Raw genomic sequence first — 16,582 nt, forward strand, 5'->3', positions numbered from 1 at the left:
TCATATACTGCATCTCTTATTTGTTTAGGACCTCGTTACCACCCCCCAAAACAAAAACACGTATCCGCCAGAAGACAATTCTCATTCCAACGTCGCAAACCTACGCTGGGGAAAACCTAACATTTTAAAAGTTGATGCCAGAAAATTCCAGTCATTATCCTTCTTGACAAACAATGCAGGATTTGGTACGTCGTCATCTTTTTTATCTCTCTCTCTTCACGCATCATCACCCTGGCGCGAGGTATGACCCAATGTCTAAAGAAAAAAAAAGAAAAAAAGAAGGAAAGGGAGTTTTCTAAATATACTGTTTTTGCCCAAATGACACTCATCTCTCTCTCTCTACGACGGACCCTTCTTTAGAGCCATGCCAACCATTACACGAAATAGTGCTGTCATTTTTGTGGATTTTGGGTTAGGCATTCTATTTCTCTACTGAGCATGTCTTAACAATAGTTATGAATAATTTTAAATAAATCATACTTTTCAAATGAGAATATAATGAGACTCAACTGATCATTCTGATAAACTTTGAGCCAAATTGAACACGCAAATAAATTTCAAATATCCTCGTGCCCTCTCCTCCTCTATCGGAAATTTGGCGGGATTTTAGTCGGTGTATACAGGTACTAGTGCTACGTGTTTTTTGTGTCTATTTTCAATACTCATTTATGTATATTACATGGAAGGGTGCCACATATTTTTGGTATATTCTTATGTATCCTGTCAACCTCTTGTTAATCTCAAGTCCTTTCAATAATGAGAATGTGTCAATCCGCCAGATGTTACTAGGACGCCACAACCATTCGCTGACACAGTTCTATCTTTCGTAATTTTTAATTTTTGTTGGATTAATGTATATTACAGTATAATAATCTTGTTATGCACTTAAAGACCTTCGTTGTTGAAGCGAAGTAGTAACATAACAGCATTTCCCGCCGCCTGCTTGTCACCAGTTGATGTAAGTAGTGATGTCACCGAGGTGTGCATTATGGATAAAACAAGTGTTTGGTGAACTATCCTTACTAGTATTTTATCATTGGTGTGAGGAAGGTACTAGTGCAATAATTAAGATAATTTTACACCTTTTCTTTCTAATAGTAAATGCTGTTATATATCAGCCAACGGTTGATGGGACTGTAAACCCTGTGCCCAAGATTGATAGACTCTATAAGTAATTATTATTATTTTTTGCAGTAGGTTAATAACGTGTCCCCCTTCCCCAGAACCAGTTTTAAATCTTGAAACTGTTTGCATATTATTTCAGTAAATTGTATCATTGGAAATACCGGATGATGTGATGCGTAAATTTTCAATGAATGATGTAATTTAAGTCAACACTCAAACAATGACTTAAGTTTTAGTACAGTACATGTTGCCCAGATGAAGCTTTGTGCCAATTTGGTGTTTTACACAATTTTCTCTATTAAAACTCACCTTAAGTCTTCCATAATATTTACCTAAAACACTTTCTGGTAAATGTGGAACAGACAGCTAACACCAGAAGGAGTTGTTAGATTTTGTTAATTGTTTCCACAAATGATAAGACAATACTTGTACACAGAACCTAATAGAACCTGACCTAACCAACCTAACCAAAGAAATTATGGTTATTATTTACTTCACAGCCGCTGAATTTTCATAGAAAACGGATTTAAAAATGCCACAATTTCACTGTGTATTATAGTGGACACTGTTGTGGTTATGGCAAATGTGTTAGAAAGTGGTTACTTCTAAATTAAATTAAACCTAACCTAACCTTAGTTGATAAGAAAAACAAGCGACAGAAGTGTTTAGAAGACCTCACCAAACTAACCAGAGAAACCGACCTAACCTTACCTAACTTTCTAGCCATGAGCTCAACCCTCCAGAACCCCCCGGCATATTAATCAGAAAGAACTTACTATTATATGATGTAATTATAATTTTTTGTGGACGTGAGAGTAGCAACCCTTGATCTGTGTGACTTATAAACTTGACTGGCAACTGACTGCTGGCGTCTATCGGAGATGATTGGCTATGTACTGCCGTATCAAGCCGAGAAATACGAAGTAATGTGAGCTAGACAAAGTAGTGCCCGCTTGGTTGCCTAATTATCAACCAAACAAATCAATTTACATAAAAATTATTATTATATCTGAACTCACAGATGAAAATATAGTAAGAAAATAAACATCAAAACAAATAGCGCATCGGCTGTGAAGTCCTCCATATTAGCCCATATTAGCCGAAACTACCTATGTTACTCAACTTCCGAGCAGCCCGGGGCATATTAAACAGAAAGAACTTACTTTGATATCTGGTACCAATGAAAGCAAATTTCCTGAAGCAGCATGGTGTAATTTAACGCTATTTGTGTACATGAGAGTACACTCTGACCGAACGGGTTGGTTGTTGCGCTGAAACAGAGAGTGGATGACAACACGGCAGATTTTTCATCGGATTATTTATGGTCAATCATTTCTTCATTTACAAAGCACGTAGAGATACCATTTTAATGTCATAGGGTAATTTTTTTCCATGCTTTACCCTGGAATGCCCCTTATCCTTCATACCCTGCCTTCTACAGGTGATTTATGATCATAGAGAAAAAATTATAATTCAAAGAAGAAGTTGTCTTATCGATTTTCTTTATTAATATCATCCAAAGAACGTGGAAAAGAATAACGTAATCGAACAGCTCCTTCTGGTGTTCGCTGTCTGCTGCACCATTACCTGAATTGCCTCCAAGATTTTATTGATGTGAGCTTTTCCTATGATTATATTGTACAGTACTTGCATTAAACCCTTACTGTGACAAACCATAACTAAAACAACAATAAGCAACAATATCCCTGATCTCTACATTTCACTTTCCCTTCCAGGACTTTTGCATATTTAATTCCCAGTCATAACATTGTATTTGTCTCATTCCCCGACTGGACTTTGCATGCGAGTCATAAGTACCTTCTTGGACTTTATACGCCTTAACCGCCCGTGGACTCTGCATTTGCCCTTTGTATTTTTTCCAATTTATAATTTTCAATTTTCTTGGGTACACTTGGAACTTCATATTTTTTTTCAGGTACAGTACTGTATACAGGTATATAAAAAAAATTCCAGGTTTACTGTGAACTCTGATTCTTTCTGTATCTTCAGGTAAACTTTAAACAGCTTATCCCCAGGTATACATGTTACTTTTTAGGTGTAATTAATTTTTCCTCGGGTAAACTTTGATATTTTATAGTGTACTTTAAAGTATTTATCCCTAGGTTTACTTTCATCTTTATCTCTGGTTTACATTCTTTTCATAAGCATACCCATACTTTGAATTTTGTATTTTTTCAGATGAAATTTTTTCTTGTGTAATTCTTTTCTTCATCTTAAACTTTTCTCTATGAACTTTTTTCTAGGTATACTTAGATCTACCACTGGCCCATGGATGATCCCAGGGAAGGCCAAGCAAGCAGGTTTCCTTGATAGTTCTGGTCACCCTACACCAGACTGAGGAGCATCCAGCCTACCAGGTGAGCCCCTTCCTTGTTTAGAGGTGGTGTTGCATTTTACTTTGAATTTTGTGTACCTTGCTCTGTATTCTGTACAGTGTTTTGTAAGTATATTTTAAATAACAAATCCCCGGGTATACAATGAACTTTATTACAGATATTTATTTATTTTTCCATAATTTAATCTTTTTCCTTGGGTATACATTGAAATTACTCCAAGTTTTGTGTTTTTTCTGGTATATTTTAACTGTTGTACGTCCATAAAATTTAAACTATTTTCCCAAAATAAGTGGGGTCCGCTACCCCACTGCTGTTCCCTACCTTGGGGTCTTCTGTTTCAGTGCTGTCCCAAGACTTGGGGCCAACTGTCCCACTGCTATCCTCAGCCTTGGGGTCTACTGTCCCACTGCTATCCTCAGCCTTGGGGTCTACTGTCCCACTATCATTCCTAGCATTGGGATCCCACTGTCATTCCCATCCTTGGGATCCCACTGCCATTCTCAGCCTTGGGGCCCCACTGCCATTCTCAGCCTTGGGGCCCCACTGCCATCTTTAGCCATGGGGACACTTCCTCACTGCCATCCCTAGAGCTGGGGTCTATTGTTCCCCTGCCATCTCCAGTCATTTGGCTGAAAAGGTTTGAGGGTTTGATGAACCAAAGGAATTGCTCTTTTGGTATGATTTACCCCAACCTGTGTTGCAAGATCTCATCATCAGTGCACCGAGAAGGCCAGATATACTGCAAGTGTGGTTGATAAGTCAAAATATGGGAGGGTAAGGCAACCGAGTGTTAGATATGGGATGGCAAACAAGGCCAAGAATACTTGAAGGGCGATGCCTTGTTATGGTTGAAGATATGAGATGGCTGACGAAGCCAGACATGATGCTTGTATTAAAGTATGTTTGAATTGGCTTGGGACTAGGGATGTAAGATTGTTATTGAGCCTATTAAGTTACCAAATGTGGGATGGAGGGCTCAAGATTAGGAAAGCAGGATAGTTTCAGGTGAGTTGGACAGATGTTACAATTTAGGAACTATCACTAAGAATGACAGCCGAGGAGAGTTTGCTGTCATAGGTGGCCCCCCCCCCCCCTCTCTTGGGGTGGTTAGATGAGAATTAGATAGCCAGGTAGGCAACTACATGATCATATCACCAGTGGATGTGCGTTTCATGATGAAAGCCTGGCTATCATCTGGAATTGCCCTTGGGCGAGAGATTCACAATGATAACACATAGTCTATTCACTCGTAGCTTGCGACCGAAGCCTCGGGTCAGTTTGTAGCAATGCAGCTGACTGGGTGGTAGACAGACAAGGGGAAAAAGTCACAACAGTTCTTTACTGTTAGTTCTCTTATTCTTAAATTCATTCACAAAATCCATTTCTTCTCCATCCATTGTGAGCATACTGAATACTGATACTGTCCTCTCAAAAATTTTGCCATCTTCATCTCCAACACTCTTCTGTATACGTACAGTGATATCCCCGTTAGCCGGAACAATTGGTGCAGTGCACTTCTGGGAATGAGTGATTTCCGGGTAACGAGACGACTCTCAAAGCCGGAAAAAATCCCCCATCCCCGGAATTTCCCGGGTAATGGAAAAATGTTCTCAAAAGTTCCATATATTTCCCATTACATCATCTCTCAAACTCGGAAAAATGTCCCTCATCCCCTGAATTTTCCTGGTAACGTAAATTTTTTCTTGGAATTAAAAAAAATGCACCTGATTTTTCTCTCAAACCCGGAAAAAAAAAACCCCATCCCTGGAATTTTCTGGGTATCAGGAAAATTTTCTCGTGATTTTCCTGAAAATGTGCCCCTCGGAAAATCGTCCCCAAAGCTGGAATTTCCAGAAAATTCCAGCTTTGGGAACGATTTTCCGAGAAAATTTCAATTCCGTCTATCGGAGAGTTCGGGGTTTGAGGGATTCCGGCTGACGGAAATATTACTGTACTTCATTAAAATATAACATCATTCTCATAACTCTCCCCCAGAACCTGTTAACAGCATGGCCTCATCCACATTTAATAAACACAATCTCTTCAGTCTATCTTGGTGCCTACCATTATCACCCATTCTGACTGTGACATCTAAGAAGATAATAAATAATCATGATGACACCAGACACCTGATATACTGTACTCCTACAATTATTTCAAACTACATGTACTCGCTCAAACCAGTTATTTTTCACATATGAACTGCGTCCACCATACAAATTTTATAGCCTAAACAAGCCTAAACAAACTGTTCTTCCCATTTACCTTTTCTTATTAAATACGTGAATGCAGCTTTATATTTATATAAGCCTCTTCTAATTTTTTAATGCGACATCCCATTTCTAAAATTTTCCTGATGCTCACCTATGGAACTATCAGCTAACAACTGATTAATTTCATTTCATGCACTAACAGCTGATTAATTTCATTTCATGCACTGTACCAATCATTCCTTGACAATTTGTCTCTAGTTCCATTCATCATTAACAACTTTTTGTGACCACTTTTCATGCTTACCTGGGTTGCCATCATTACTTAATGTAAGTTGTTGGGTGAAACCAGGACGGGATGTCTCCCCACCTCTATTCACCACTGGATATAATGGCGATTCTAGCACATCAAGCCATTATATGATCTGATAGGCTGTGATGGCATTTGAAGACCTTCTGCAACTGGTAAAGACATTTATTCTAATACTTACTGTATTAAGGATTAAAAAGTGGATTCATCTGATCTCCAACATATATTTTACTTCGACTCGGTTGGAACCAAGGATGGTCTTATTAATCCCTCGAGTATAATGACTAAACTTCTTGTATGTGATGTCTTAACCCTTTCAATATGACACTATATTCTCTTCATTACAATGGCAATTGTACTTAAAGAGGGTGATCATTGTGCTGAAGGAATTAATGCCTGGAGTTTTAATCACCCTCTTCTGTTGATGGGGGCATCGTGTTTGCAACCAGTTTTAAAAAATTGGAGTCACAAAGGACACCACACTAGTGCTTAACGGGGAGGTGTGGCAGTAAAATTAAGTTATATTTTAATTATATCATTTTTACTGCCACACTTTCCTGTCAAGCACTATAATAATGTCCTTCATGACAAATTTTTTTTTAAACTGGTGATTAAAACTCTGGGTTTAAGTCATTGTACTCGAGGGGTTATGTCATGAAAACTATGGGGTTAAGATATCTTAAAGGGTTAATTCACTGTTCTCAAAAGGGTTATTTTAATCATACTTGAGAGGGTAATTCATTGTACCTGTACTCAAGGGGTCAATGAAGTAAAATTGAACAGCTTAACAAGTTCCCTTGAAATATTGGTAAACATCCAATCCCAGAGGTTTATAATACAGATGTTCTAAGATTACCTACATTATAAATTGTGAAAAATAAAAAGGAAAATATCCTCAAGCTGAGCTTACAGTGGGCAACATAGATGTCCTCTCGCCAACTAGTTTATAGGAAAGAATGAGATCACAGGTGACAATGCACTACGGTAGTTGCCATTTAAAAAAAAAATTCAGGGCAGGATGTATGCATCATTTTACATGCTATGTAAAAATATATTTATTTTCCCCCGTAGGATTTGAATCCACATCCTAATCGTACTACCGCCTGGGAAGATATTGAAAGCATAATGTTTTGTTCAATGGTAGACCCTGCCGCCATATGGTACCACAAAAATTGTGACCAAGTCCCATGTTGCCAATCTGACTTTCTGCCTCATTTACACACAATTGACAACACGACATACATATATGGTTTCTCTCCTCTTTTTTTTTGTACGTCTTTATTATTAGTAATACTATTATCATTTCATTAGTCTTATTTTTATTATGAATTATTAAATTTTCGCCCCCAGGCCCCGATGTGGGTCAGTGACCTGTGCCTGAGTGGGCTAATCCCAGTGTGTGTAAAAAAAAAAAAAAAAAAAAAATTTAGCTATGGTTAACACGTTTAATATTTTATTTGGCTGTCAGAGGATTTTATTCAGCAAATGGAGGATGGATACACTAGTGGTTAGCAGACTATTTTTCCTAACCCTTTCACTGTGGGGAAGCCTTTTTTTTATATTTTATTTGGCTAATGCCAGACAATTTTATTCAGCAGAGAGGGGACCCCATACACTATTAGTTAAGCAAGGGCATTCTGCCGCTTAAAAACCAGCATTCACATACAAGCAGCTGGACCAGCTCAACTATTGCTGGGCTACTCATATGAAAGGGCCCAAGGTAAAAGAAGTTACTGGGAAATTTAAATAATACTCAAGAAATTAACATGTGAATCAGCCTAACATGAATTCCCAATGAGGTGCAGTTTTTTACCCACACAATCATGTATATGAAGTACAGTACAGTATTTGTATTAATTCTCATCTTAATACTGTAATGTATATGCAAATTGATAAACTTAAACTCTATTAAATGCATCATATTACTAACTTCTGGTTCCCTATTTCAACTATGATAAGATACTTTAATAAAAAAAAACATTTGTGATAGTTAAATAATCACTTTATGCAGTACTGTACATTTCTCCGGTTATGTATGATATGATATTTTGTCATTCCAGTTTCATAAGAATGTAAATTATTGGCAGTGAAAGTTCAGGAATTAAATAAAGGATGTATGAAATAATGCTTCACTTCTACAACTTTTATTAACACCACCGTTAAAGAGCTACCAGTGACTTGGTACTCAAAACATCAATACACAGTATTGACAGTCATCTTCCAAAAATCATGACAAGATAGACAAGAGTGGAATGGTGCCGATGAAGAGTGTAATTAAAAGTGGCCTGTCAGGTTTGGCCAAATACAGTGCTGCCTTGTTGATACAGCCCTCTTTAAAAACCCTCAAGTTTCGAATTCTAGCTGCTGGAATTAAAAGCATTTTCATTCTAAACAAGCACAAGAGCTTTTTCATGATCTTGTCACCCTAACTGAATTCACGAATACAGGCAAGGGCTGCAAGAACAAGCGCATACTGTAACCACTCAGCTGTTAACTCTGCAGCATAGCTCTTTCTACACTCTACTACATCATCGATAATAAATCAATCCATCCATTTAACAACTTCTTCTAGGAAATAATAAACTTCTCTGGACAAAGCATGCTATCCCAGAACTAGTTGACTGGCTTGGAGAAATTATTGTGCGCTGATCCTCGAAAGTGATTAGTTGACTTGGTCAAACCTTTTAAGCCCATGACATTGCTCCCGGAGGTGCTGTCGAGTTACTGCAAACACTGATGGTTCTGTCTAGGTCATCATTCATAGTCTCAAACTAGTTCTTCTAACGCTGAAAAATCAACACAATCACAGAATTTTTTTGAGAAATATGATAAAGGTTTGTGTAAATAATTATAATCACAATGATTACTAATTATCGGTATTGGCAAAAAAAAAAAAATAAATAAAAAATTAAAAAATAAATAAATAAAAATTCATAAAAAATCAATCTACCTAAAAAGAAAAGAAAAAAGTTTTACTTAAATGTCTACACCCGCGACCCGTGTAGAAACAAATATAACAATTTACAAAACATCATACATATAACTTACAAATACTTGGTAAATTAAACACCCCTTACCCTTCCAGTAAAGCACAGTGCCAATCCTATTACACGATGCAACAGCTAGACCACTCGTAGACTAATGATTGTCCACCATGTGGTCCAGTGATTAAATAATGAACTGGGCCAACAGATGAACCTTGGCTGTGATGAAGGAGTAGATCAGAAGGGGGTCTGACTGGTATATGTTAAAGAGAACACATCATCACTTATGTGAATAAGGTGGAATTTGATTGGTAAATGTTAAGGAAATTTATGATAGTATAAATTATGTGGATCAGATGGAGTTTGGCTGGTATATGTTTAAGAAATGGTAGAATTGTGTTTAGTTGATGGGACACAGGCTGACCTACAATAGGAAGTTCAATTGGCTGTGGGAGTATAGGCTCAATTACACGCTGTTGTTCTGAAGGTAGGAAATGGTGGGGGATGTTGAGGGACAATGGATCGCGGGTGGCTTACGTGCTACTTGTGGTCAAGGTGAGTGTCAGGGATCGTGATCGTGTGTGTCTCGTTACCCAATATTAGACGAAGCCGCTTCATAGTGGGTCGAGGTGATGCTGTGCTGTCTCCATCAGTACTCTCTCCTTCTGATGAGTCAGATCGACGGCGGTGTTCACGATGGTGCTTCTTACGATGTCGTCGGTGATGGTGGTGATGGTGGTGGTGATCAGTCTGATAGTCCTGGTTTGTGATACCTTCTACAGTCAATACCTCATATTCAGGTTCATATGCAACTCCTGAATCCGAGAGATGAGACCCAACTTCTATAACCTCATCTAACACAGGAGATCGCTTCATCCGCAGCCTTAACTTTACCCCACACCTTCCACTTTTCTCTGGGGTGACCATGGTTGCTGGAGGAGAAGATGGAGTGTAACCAATCAATGGATGAGGGGGAGATTCACATTGAGGAGATGTCCTACACTCACTAGTAACATTTCTTCCCCAGCGACCACACCCAACAGCCATTTTACCCACCCTTAATGATCCAGGTGAAGCTGAATCATCCTCTTCTTCAAATTCATACACATCTTTTTCTGGTGAAAGATTGGCTGTAACTGTTTCCGCTCCACTAGAACCAGAATGACTGACCATTGTACTGCCTATGTCTTTTAAAGCTGTCTGTTTGCACTTTGAATGCTTGGTCTTTTTGCTATGAGGTTCCAAGCTATTTACCTCATTTTTAACACTACTAGACTGCTGAGGTAACTGAGAGGTTGGCAGTGATTGTTCTGAAACTTTGTCAGTGTTATTGTTAATTATATTACTAGAACAGTTATTTCCTACACTAATGTAACCTAAACTAGAGTTATCACATTTTTCACCAGGGGGTCTGCGTAACCTGCGCAGAGGGGGTCTTCCACTTACAGGCATACACTGTAAATTTGGGCTAGTAACACTACGGTTCTGCTGAGAAGTTTCGTTCATAATCTCAGCCTGCATGTGATCTGTTAACTTAACCCGACTGAGATCCACAAAGCAGTTTGAGCTGGGTGCTGCTTCCCTTGCATTTACTTCTCTTTGAATCAATTCCCTTGGAGCAATTTCTCTGGTGGTTTCCTCAGACAATGTCGTCCTGACCAGAGGGTCATTCCCTGAGACTATTGCAGACTCGTCTTCACTGGGCATGAGCAAGTTACTTCCTGCTGCCGACTCTGGCTCACTTTCCTCTCGTTCAACTACATCCTCAAAAAAAGTTGTGGGAGTCTTTATGTCAATATTGCCAGAGCGGTTGTGATGCCCCCTTAAAATACGGGTATATCCCACCTCCTTCATGGCAGTGGTCAGCTGACGGCGGCTACGCAACTTGATTCCCTTGGAGTCAAGGTGCCTCCCATTTGGAGGTTCATTAGTATTTGTATCACCAGGAACCTTTCCTTCTTTGAGAGTACTCTCAATAGCAACTACACAACTTCTAGTTTGAGGGCGCCCCTTATTTACAACATTCTTAAGAAATTTATCTGAACCAAGGGTTTTCACTTGGTCATCACAATTTTCAATGGTAATATCAATGTTTTCCTGAGCACTATCAGAACTTGTTCTCCTGTTCTTTGCTTTTGGATATAAACCATTCAAATGAGGATGGGCCTGAGAGCCAGAGCGCTTAACATTAGCTTGGGTGGAGCCACTATCAGTACTAATGTCCGACTTGTCAGAGTCTCGAGATCCCCCTCTAGTCCTTAGTTCTCGTCTTACCACCTCACCATTCACCTTCGCAGATATATTGTTCATTTTTAACTTGTGGTCACCACCATCCACCTTTAAACTAACTGCACCCTCACTCTTCCCTTTACTGATCACTTCCTCTCCTTTTTTTTGTTGGTTGCGTAGTCTTTGGCGACTTATCCGAAGCCTTAAATCAGTTTCTCTGAGTCTGTAACCTTTTTCTACATCATCTTCATTCTTCTTATTTGCAAATGCTCCCGTGCCTCGCCTGTAAAAATACAAAGCAAATGAAGTAATAATAAAGATAACAATAATAATAATAAATAATTGGGATTTAATTCAAGCAAAATTCCTATCATATATATCATATATATGTAAATATTAGATTTAAATAGATCCAGGCAAACCCAGACTTACAAAAAAGGATTGTGATCCTGAAAAACCTTTTGCAAATTGAAGATTCATAAATCAAGAGTAGTATAGTCTTCCAGGGACTTTCTTATATAAAGTGAAATAATTATGATCCCATTAAAAAGGAAAAGAAAAAAGTGCAGTAATGCATGGATGTATTTTTGGGCATGAGGCTTGAATGGAGACAAGTGTAACACCTGTGACAGCACACGCACACAATGCTGCCAGGCGTATGAGAGCTTCAGACAACACCAGCCGTTTGGTGACCCGCCGAGAGCGTATGAGACCAAGAAAATGTTAACCCTTTTTCCACAATGTTAACCCGCAAGTGGGTAATAAAAAAAAAAAAAAAAAATGCTCATTTGGTGTATAAAAAACCAGAGGGTGTTATGACTAGTCTAAAAATTACAATAGGTTCGCTGTCCTTAGGTAGCTTAATCCCTTCTGCCCCTCGGCATTTTCCACCTTACAATATAGACAATACAGACCCCACCCAACCCTGAATTTCACCCAAACTGGACAGACATTTCCTCCACTTAGTTAGGATTGATTGATTGTGATAATTACATCCCTTGCAACGCAACAGCTTAGGTCATATGCTGCCAAATTAAACTAAAAGCGTAGAAGGCTAAAAACCAATAATGGAAGGTAAAAAAAAAAACAAATACACTAATAAATAGCATAGAACATTTGTAAAAGCCATTTAAACATTAATATATAAAACTCAGTGTTTGTGTAGAAGGCTGGCTTCCTCCATGAAGGAGAGAACATCCCTTCCCACCCAGCACCAAAGAGAGGCGGTAAGATCCGTCTCCTCCAGGCACGTGGTATGGTAATTACTCTGAAGATATCTAGGAATGAGGCACTCCACTAGGATGAGTCAAACAGTCAATGGGACCAGGCAATCATCACAATGGGGAAGAGGCTCTCTCCATTACAAAACTATGAGTCGGCTTACAAAATGCTTAATAGCAGCAATATTATATGCTATAAAACAAATTTCCATCTTCCAAATCACAAGCATCAGATTAGTTGATGCAATCATAAAATCAAGGCTCTACTAGGTTTGGACTTGACGCTTTAGTACCGAATAATTAAAATGTCGCCTTGTAGTGGGCAATGGGTTAGAAATTAAAACTTTGTTTAGTACAATATATTAATAATAAATAAGTTATACAAATAAAAAAAATTCAGCCTTATTGTTGAATAATTACCTTTCACATGTGATGCATTCACAATAAGAGTTGTTGTCCCCAAAAAAATCTTCCCCATAGAAGCAGGTGATCTCTTCACCTTCTTCAATATCTCTTAAAACTTTCACGCATGCTGTTCCACGGCCTGTTGCAGTAAACTGAAAGGAAGAAAGAATAAGGGGGGAATACAAGATAATGTACCGGGGTATATAAATATTTCAATTTTGTAAAAAAAAAAAAAAAACCCAGGTAATATTGATTAGTGAAAAGGAATTATTTTACAGTAATTTTCCCCTAAATTTGATGACGCATCTTTTTTAGTAAGAATGAATATGAACCACATTGTATGCTGCATTAGAATGAGGAGCCATGCAGTACAAAACACTGTTAAATGAAAAAATACTATTGATTCTGGGCAATGAGAATTTTTTTTATATAGAAGTGTAATTATAGTGCTCAAATTATATTTTTAAGACATGTTTTTTTTCTTCAGAATTTTCACCCATAATACTTACCAAATATAATTATGCAATATCTAAGCAATATGGAGTTAACTTTTATCTATACCGTGTCTTTGGAAAAATAGTATTGACCTATTCTTTAAATCAACACTTTACTGCTACTTCAGATTGACAGATGTCTATGGTCGAGTTATAATGAGCCATAGGTTCCAATAATTGCTTTAAGTGTCCATGATTGGAATTTACGAAACCAAAATCTCATACTGTACTGTACTATATATAATATGTGGTACCGTATCTTTCTTGGTGCACAAAAAAAAAAATCTGCAACTTCCAAATGATCGCCTCTTAGGAAATGCAATCAAGGTTTGCACAGAGCTGATAATAAATTTTGGGGTACAGCAAATCCTCACTTAACGTCATCCCGCTCAACGTTGTTTCGGTACTACGTCACTGAACTTTAGAGACCAAAAATTCATTTAACGTTCCAGTGATCCGATACTACGTCGTTTTGTGCCGTCACGGAACACTTTCTACAGCGCATCACCCGCTCTCGTCAGGCTGCGCTACGCTCTCTCGGCTCAGCGTGCTGCCCTCACTCGCGGAACGTCACAGCGTCCCCAAGTGATGCCAAGCCAGTCTCTGTTACGACTTCACATCATTGGTGTGTGCTTAAGTGCTTTTGCTCTAAAACTGTACTCTAACCATTCAAAATGGCTTCCAAGCGCTCATCAAGTGCTACTGATGCTAGTGTAGTGAAGAGGCAACGTAAGACCATTACCCATGCTATGAAAATGGATGTATTAACCCGATTTGAAAAAGGGGAACGTGATGTGGATATAGCCGCTGTGCTTGGTCTAACCCCCACAATGGTGCATACTATCCGGACCAACGCTGACAAGATTAAAGTTAGTGCGGGAAGTGGTTCTTCTCCGAGTGCTACTAAGATGACTCGTACTAGAGGCACTGTGATAGAGAAGGTGGAAAAGATGCTGGCAATATGGATCCAGCAAAAGGCCAGATCCTTGTTTGACGACTTAAAGGCAGAAGAGAGTGAAGGATCGAAGGAAGAGACTTTACGGCCAGCCGAGGATGGTTTCAACGATTTAAGCGTCATTATAACTTCCACAATATTAAGATGACTGGTGAAGCTGCCAGTTCAGATACGGTTGCTGCCAAGACATTCCCGCCACAATTCAAACGGATTATCCAGCAAGGAGGCTACTCACCGAAGTAAGTCTTCAATGTGGATGAGACTGGTCTCTTTTGGAAGAGGATGCCTGAGAGGACCTATATCTCCAAGGAGGAGAAAAGAGCGCCAGGTTTTAAAGAGGCAAAAGACCGCTTGATGCGGCTGCTTGGCACGAATGCTGCCGGTGACTTCAAGCTGAAGCCTATGCTGATTTCCCGTGCTGCCAACCCATGGGCCCTGAAAGGTTACTCTAAGAATCACCTTCCTGTCATTTACAAGGCAAACAAAAGGCATGGATAACTGACGCCATATTTAGCCAGTGGTTAAACGTGTTTGCCGTCCCTGCACTGAAGGAATACTGTGCCAAGGAGAACCTTAACTTCAAAATTCTTCTGATCCTTGACAATGCTCCAGTTCATCCTCCCAATCTCGACAACTTGCATGACAGTGTAAAAGTTGTATTCCTGCCTCCCAACACCACAGCACTGATGCAGCCTATGGACCAAGGCGCCATCGCTGCATTCAAGGCATATTATTTACGCCGTCAATTGGCTCAGCTGCTCAAGGCTACAGATGGAGAAAATAAACCAACGATCCGAGAATATTGGCGCGGCTTCAACATTCTTCATGCAATTGACAACATTGGCAAGGCATGGGAAGAGGATTCAGAAAGTTGCCTGAATGGTGTGTGGCGTAAACTGTGGCCTGAGTGTGTCAAGAGATTTATGGGACTCACGGACTTGGTCCCAGCTGTGAATAGGGATATCCTCAGCTTGGCTAGACAGGTAGGCTTTGATGAGCTGGAATCAGAGGATATTGAGGACGTCCTGGCATCCCATACAGAAGAGCTTGCCAACGAACATCTGCAACAATTAACAGAACATAGTCCCGTTGAAGACGAACCTCAACGAATGCTAACTTCCAAGAGGTTGGCAAACTCGTTGAACATGTTCCAGCAAGCAATGCAAATGCTTCTAGATGATGACCCAAATAGAGAACGGAGCTCAAAGGTTAACGCAGCATTGAGGACAGTCTTGGTTGCTGCACCGAGATCTATAAGCAGAAGATGAGTAGCACCAAGCAGTCAACACTGGATTAATTTTTTCGTGACAGGACGGCAGAAGGAGCTTCTTCACAACAACCGGCAGCCGAGGAGGAGCAAGCAGCGGTGGAGGAAACCCAGTCAGAGGAGGAGGAGGCAGCCGCAGAGTCTCGGTGACTCACCACCCTCCTCCTCCTTCGCTCCACTACCCACCACACACTCGCTCAACCACCTCCGCCCATCGGTGAGTACCAATATAAACTTAGTATTGTAGTTCTATATACTATTCTCTAAAGAAATGGCAATGATTTTCTGTATATGCAAGTTTATTCATGGGGCAAAGGGAGGCTCAGGAACCAAACTCCCATACTTTATCTATTTCTTACGGGGAAAAGTGATCCACTTAACGTTGTTTCGCATAACGTCGCGTTTTCAGGAACATAACCCCGATGTTAAGCGAGGATACCCTGTATTTTAAGTGTTTTGCCATTTTCCATATAGGGAATTATGGTAGTTACTATTTCTTAATCACATACAGTATTTGTTGAATTAAAAAGAGTAAAATATTATAAAGCATTCAGTGCTGTACACAAAGGTACAGCAAATCAATGGAACATACCAGAAAAGGTTAAAATTATAGAGTACAGTCTCTCCTCGACTTATGATAGGGTTCCGTCCCGACGACCAGGTCGTAAGTCGAAAAGGCGAAAATAATACATAGAAATTCTAAAATGGGTGTCTTTCTTCTCAGACACCACGAGAACTCTCACTTTTACGCTTGCCAGCCATTTTAAAGGGAATTACAAACAAAAATTTTGTCAGTACACAGCTCGATCACTAACGTTGGGACTCGAAAATACGTAATGTGAAAAATATTTTATACGACCATGACCGTCATATGTCCGGGTTGTCGTAAGTCGAGGAGAGACTGTACATGTATATATAAAGGCTGAACATGAAACAATTCACAGTAAGTTGTTTTAACTCTGATAGTAAAGTCAGAATAGGAAACAGGTGAATCATTTAGATATGAGAAACTTTCACGAATGGTAT

At 39.3% G+C, this 16,582-nt stretch overlaps 1 protein-coding gene and 1 long non-coding RNA gene across 4 annotated transcripts in view; one reads left to right on the top strand and one right to left on the bottom strand.

The window, feature by feature from the left end:
* The first annotated feature begins 771 nt into the window (after positions 1–771).
* On the top strand, positions 772–7,811 carry LOC121865413. The gene is made up of 3 exons (XR_006088759.1): positions 772–958; positions 3,390–3,503; positions 6,028–7,811. It is a non-coding gene; the product is annotated as an uncharacterized LOC121865413 (long non-coding RNA).
* A 319-nt stretch (positions 7,812–8,130) lies between these two features.
* LOC121865412 (histone-lysine N-methyltransferase Suv4-20-like) overlaps positions 8,131–16,582 on the bottom strand; it is a 29,625-nt gene continuing 21,173 nt past the window's right edge. For 2 of the 3 annotated variants that reach the window (XM_042364793.1, XM_042364794.1), the window contains 2 exons: positions 12,856–12,992; positions 8,131–11,498 (listed from right to left, as the gene is read on the bottom strand). In XM_042364793.1, the coding sequence (XP_042220727.1) occupies positions 9,527–11,498; positions 12,856–12,992 (2,109 nt within the window). In that variant the 3' untranslated portion in view covers positions 8,131–9,526. The remainder of the gene's footprint in view (positions 11,499–12,855; positions 12,993–16,582) is intronic. The other variant, XM_042364795.1, reaches the window with a different exon arrangement.

The sequence above is a fragment of the Homarus americanus genome, unplaced genomic scaffold (genome assembly GCF_018991925.1).
Source record: "Homarus americanus isolate GMGI-L3 unplaced genomic scaffold, GMGI_Hamer_2.0 scaffold25483, whole genome shotgun sequence".
NCBI classification, from domain to species: domain Eukaryota; kingdom Metazoa; phylum Arthropoda; class Malacostraca; order Decapoda; family Nephropidae; genus Homarus; species Homarus americanus.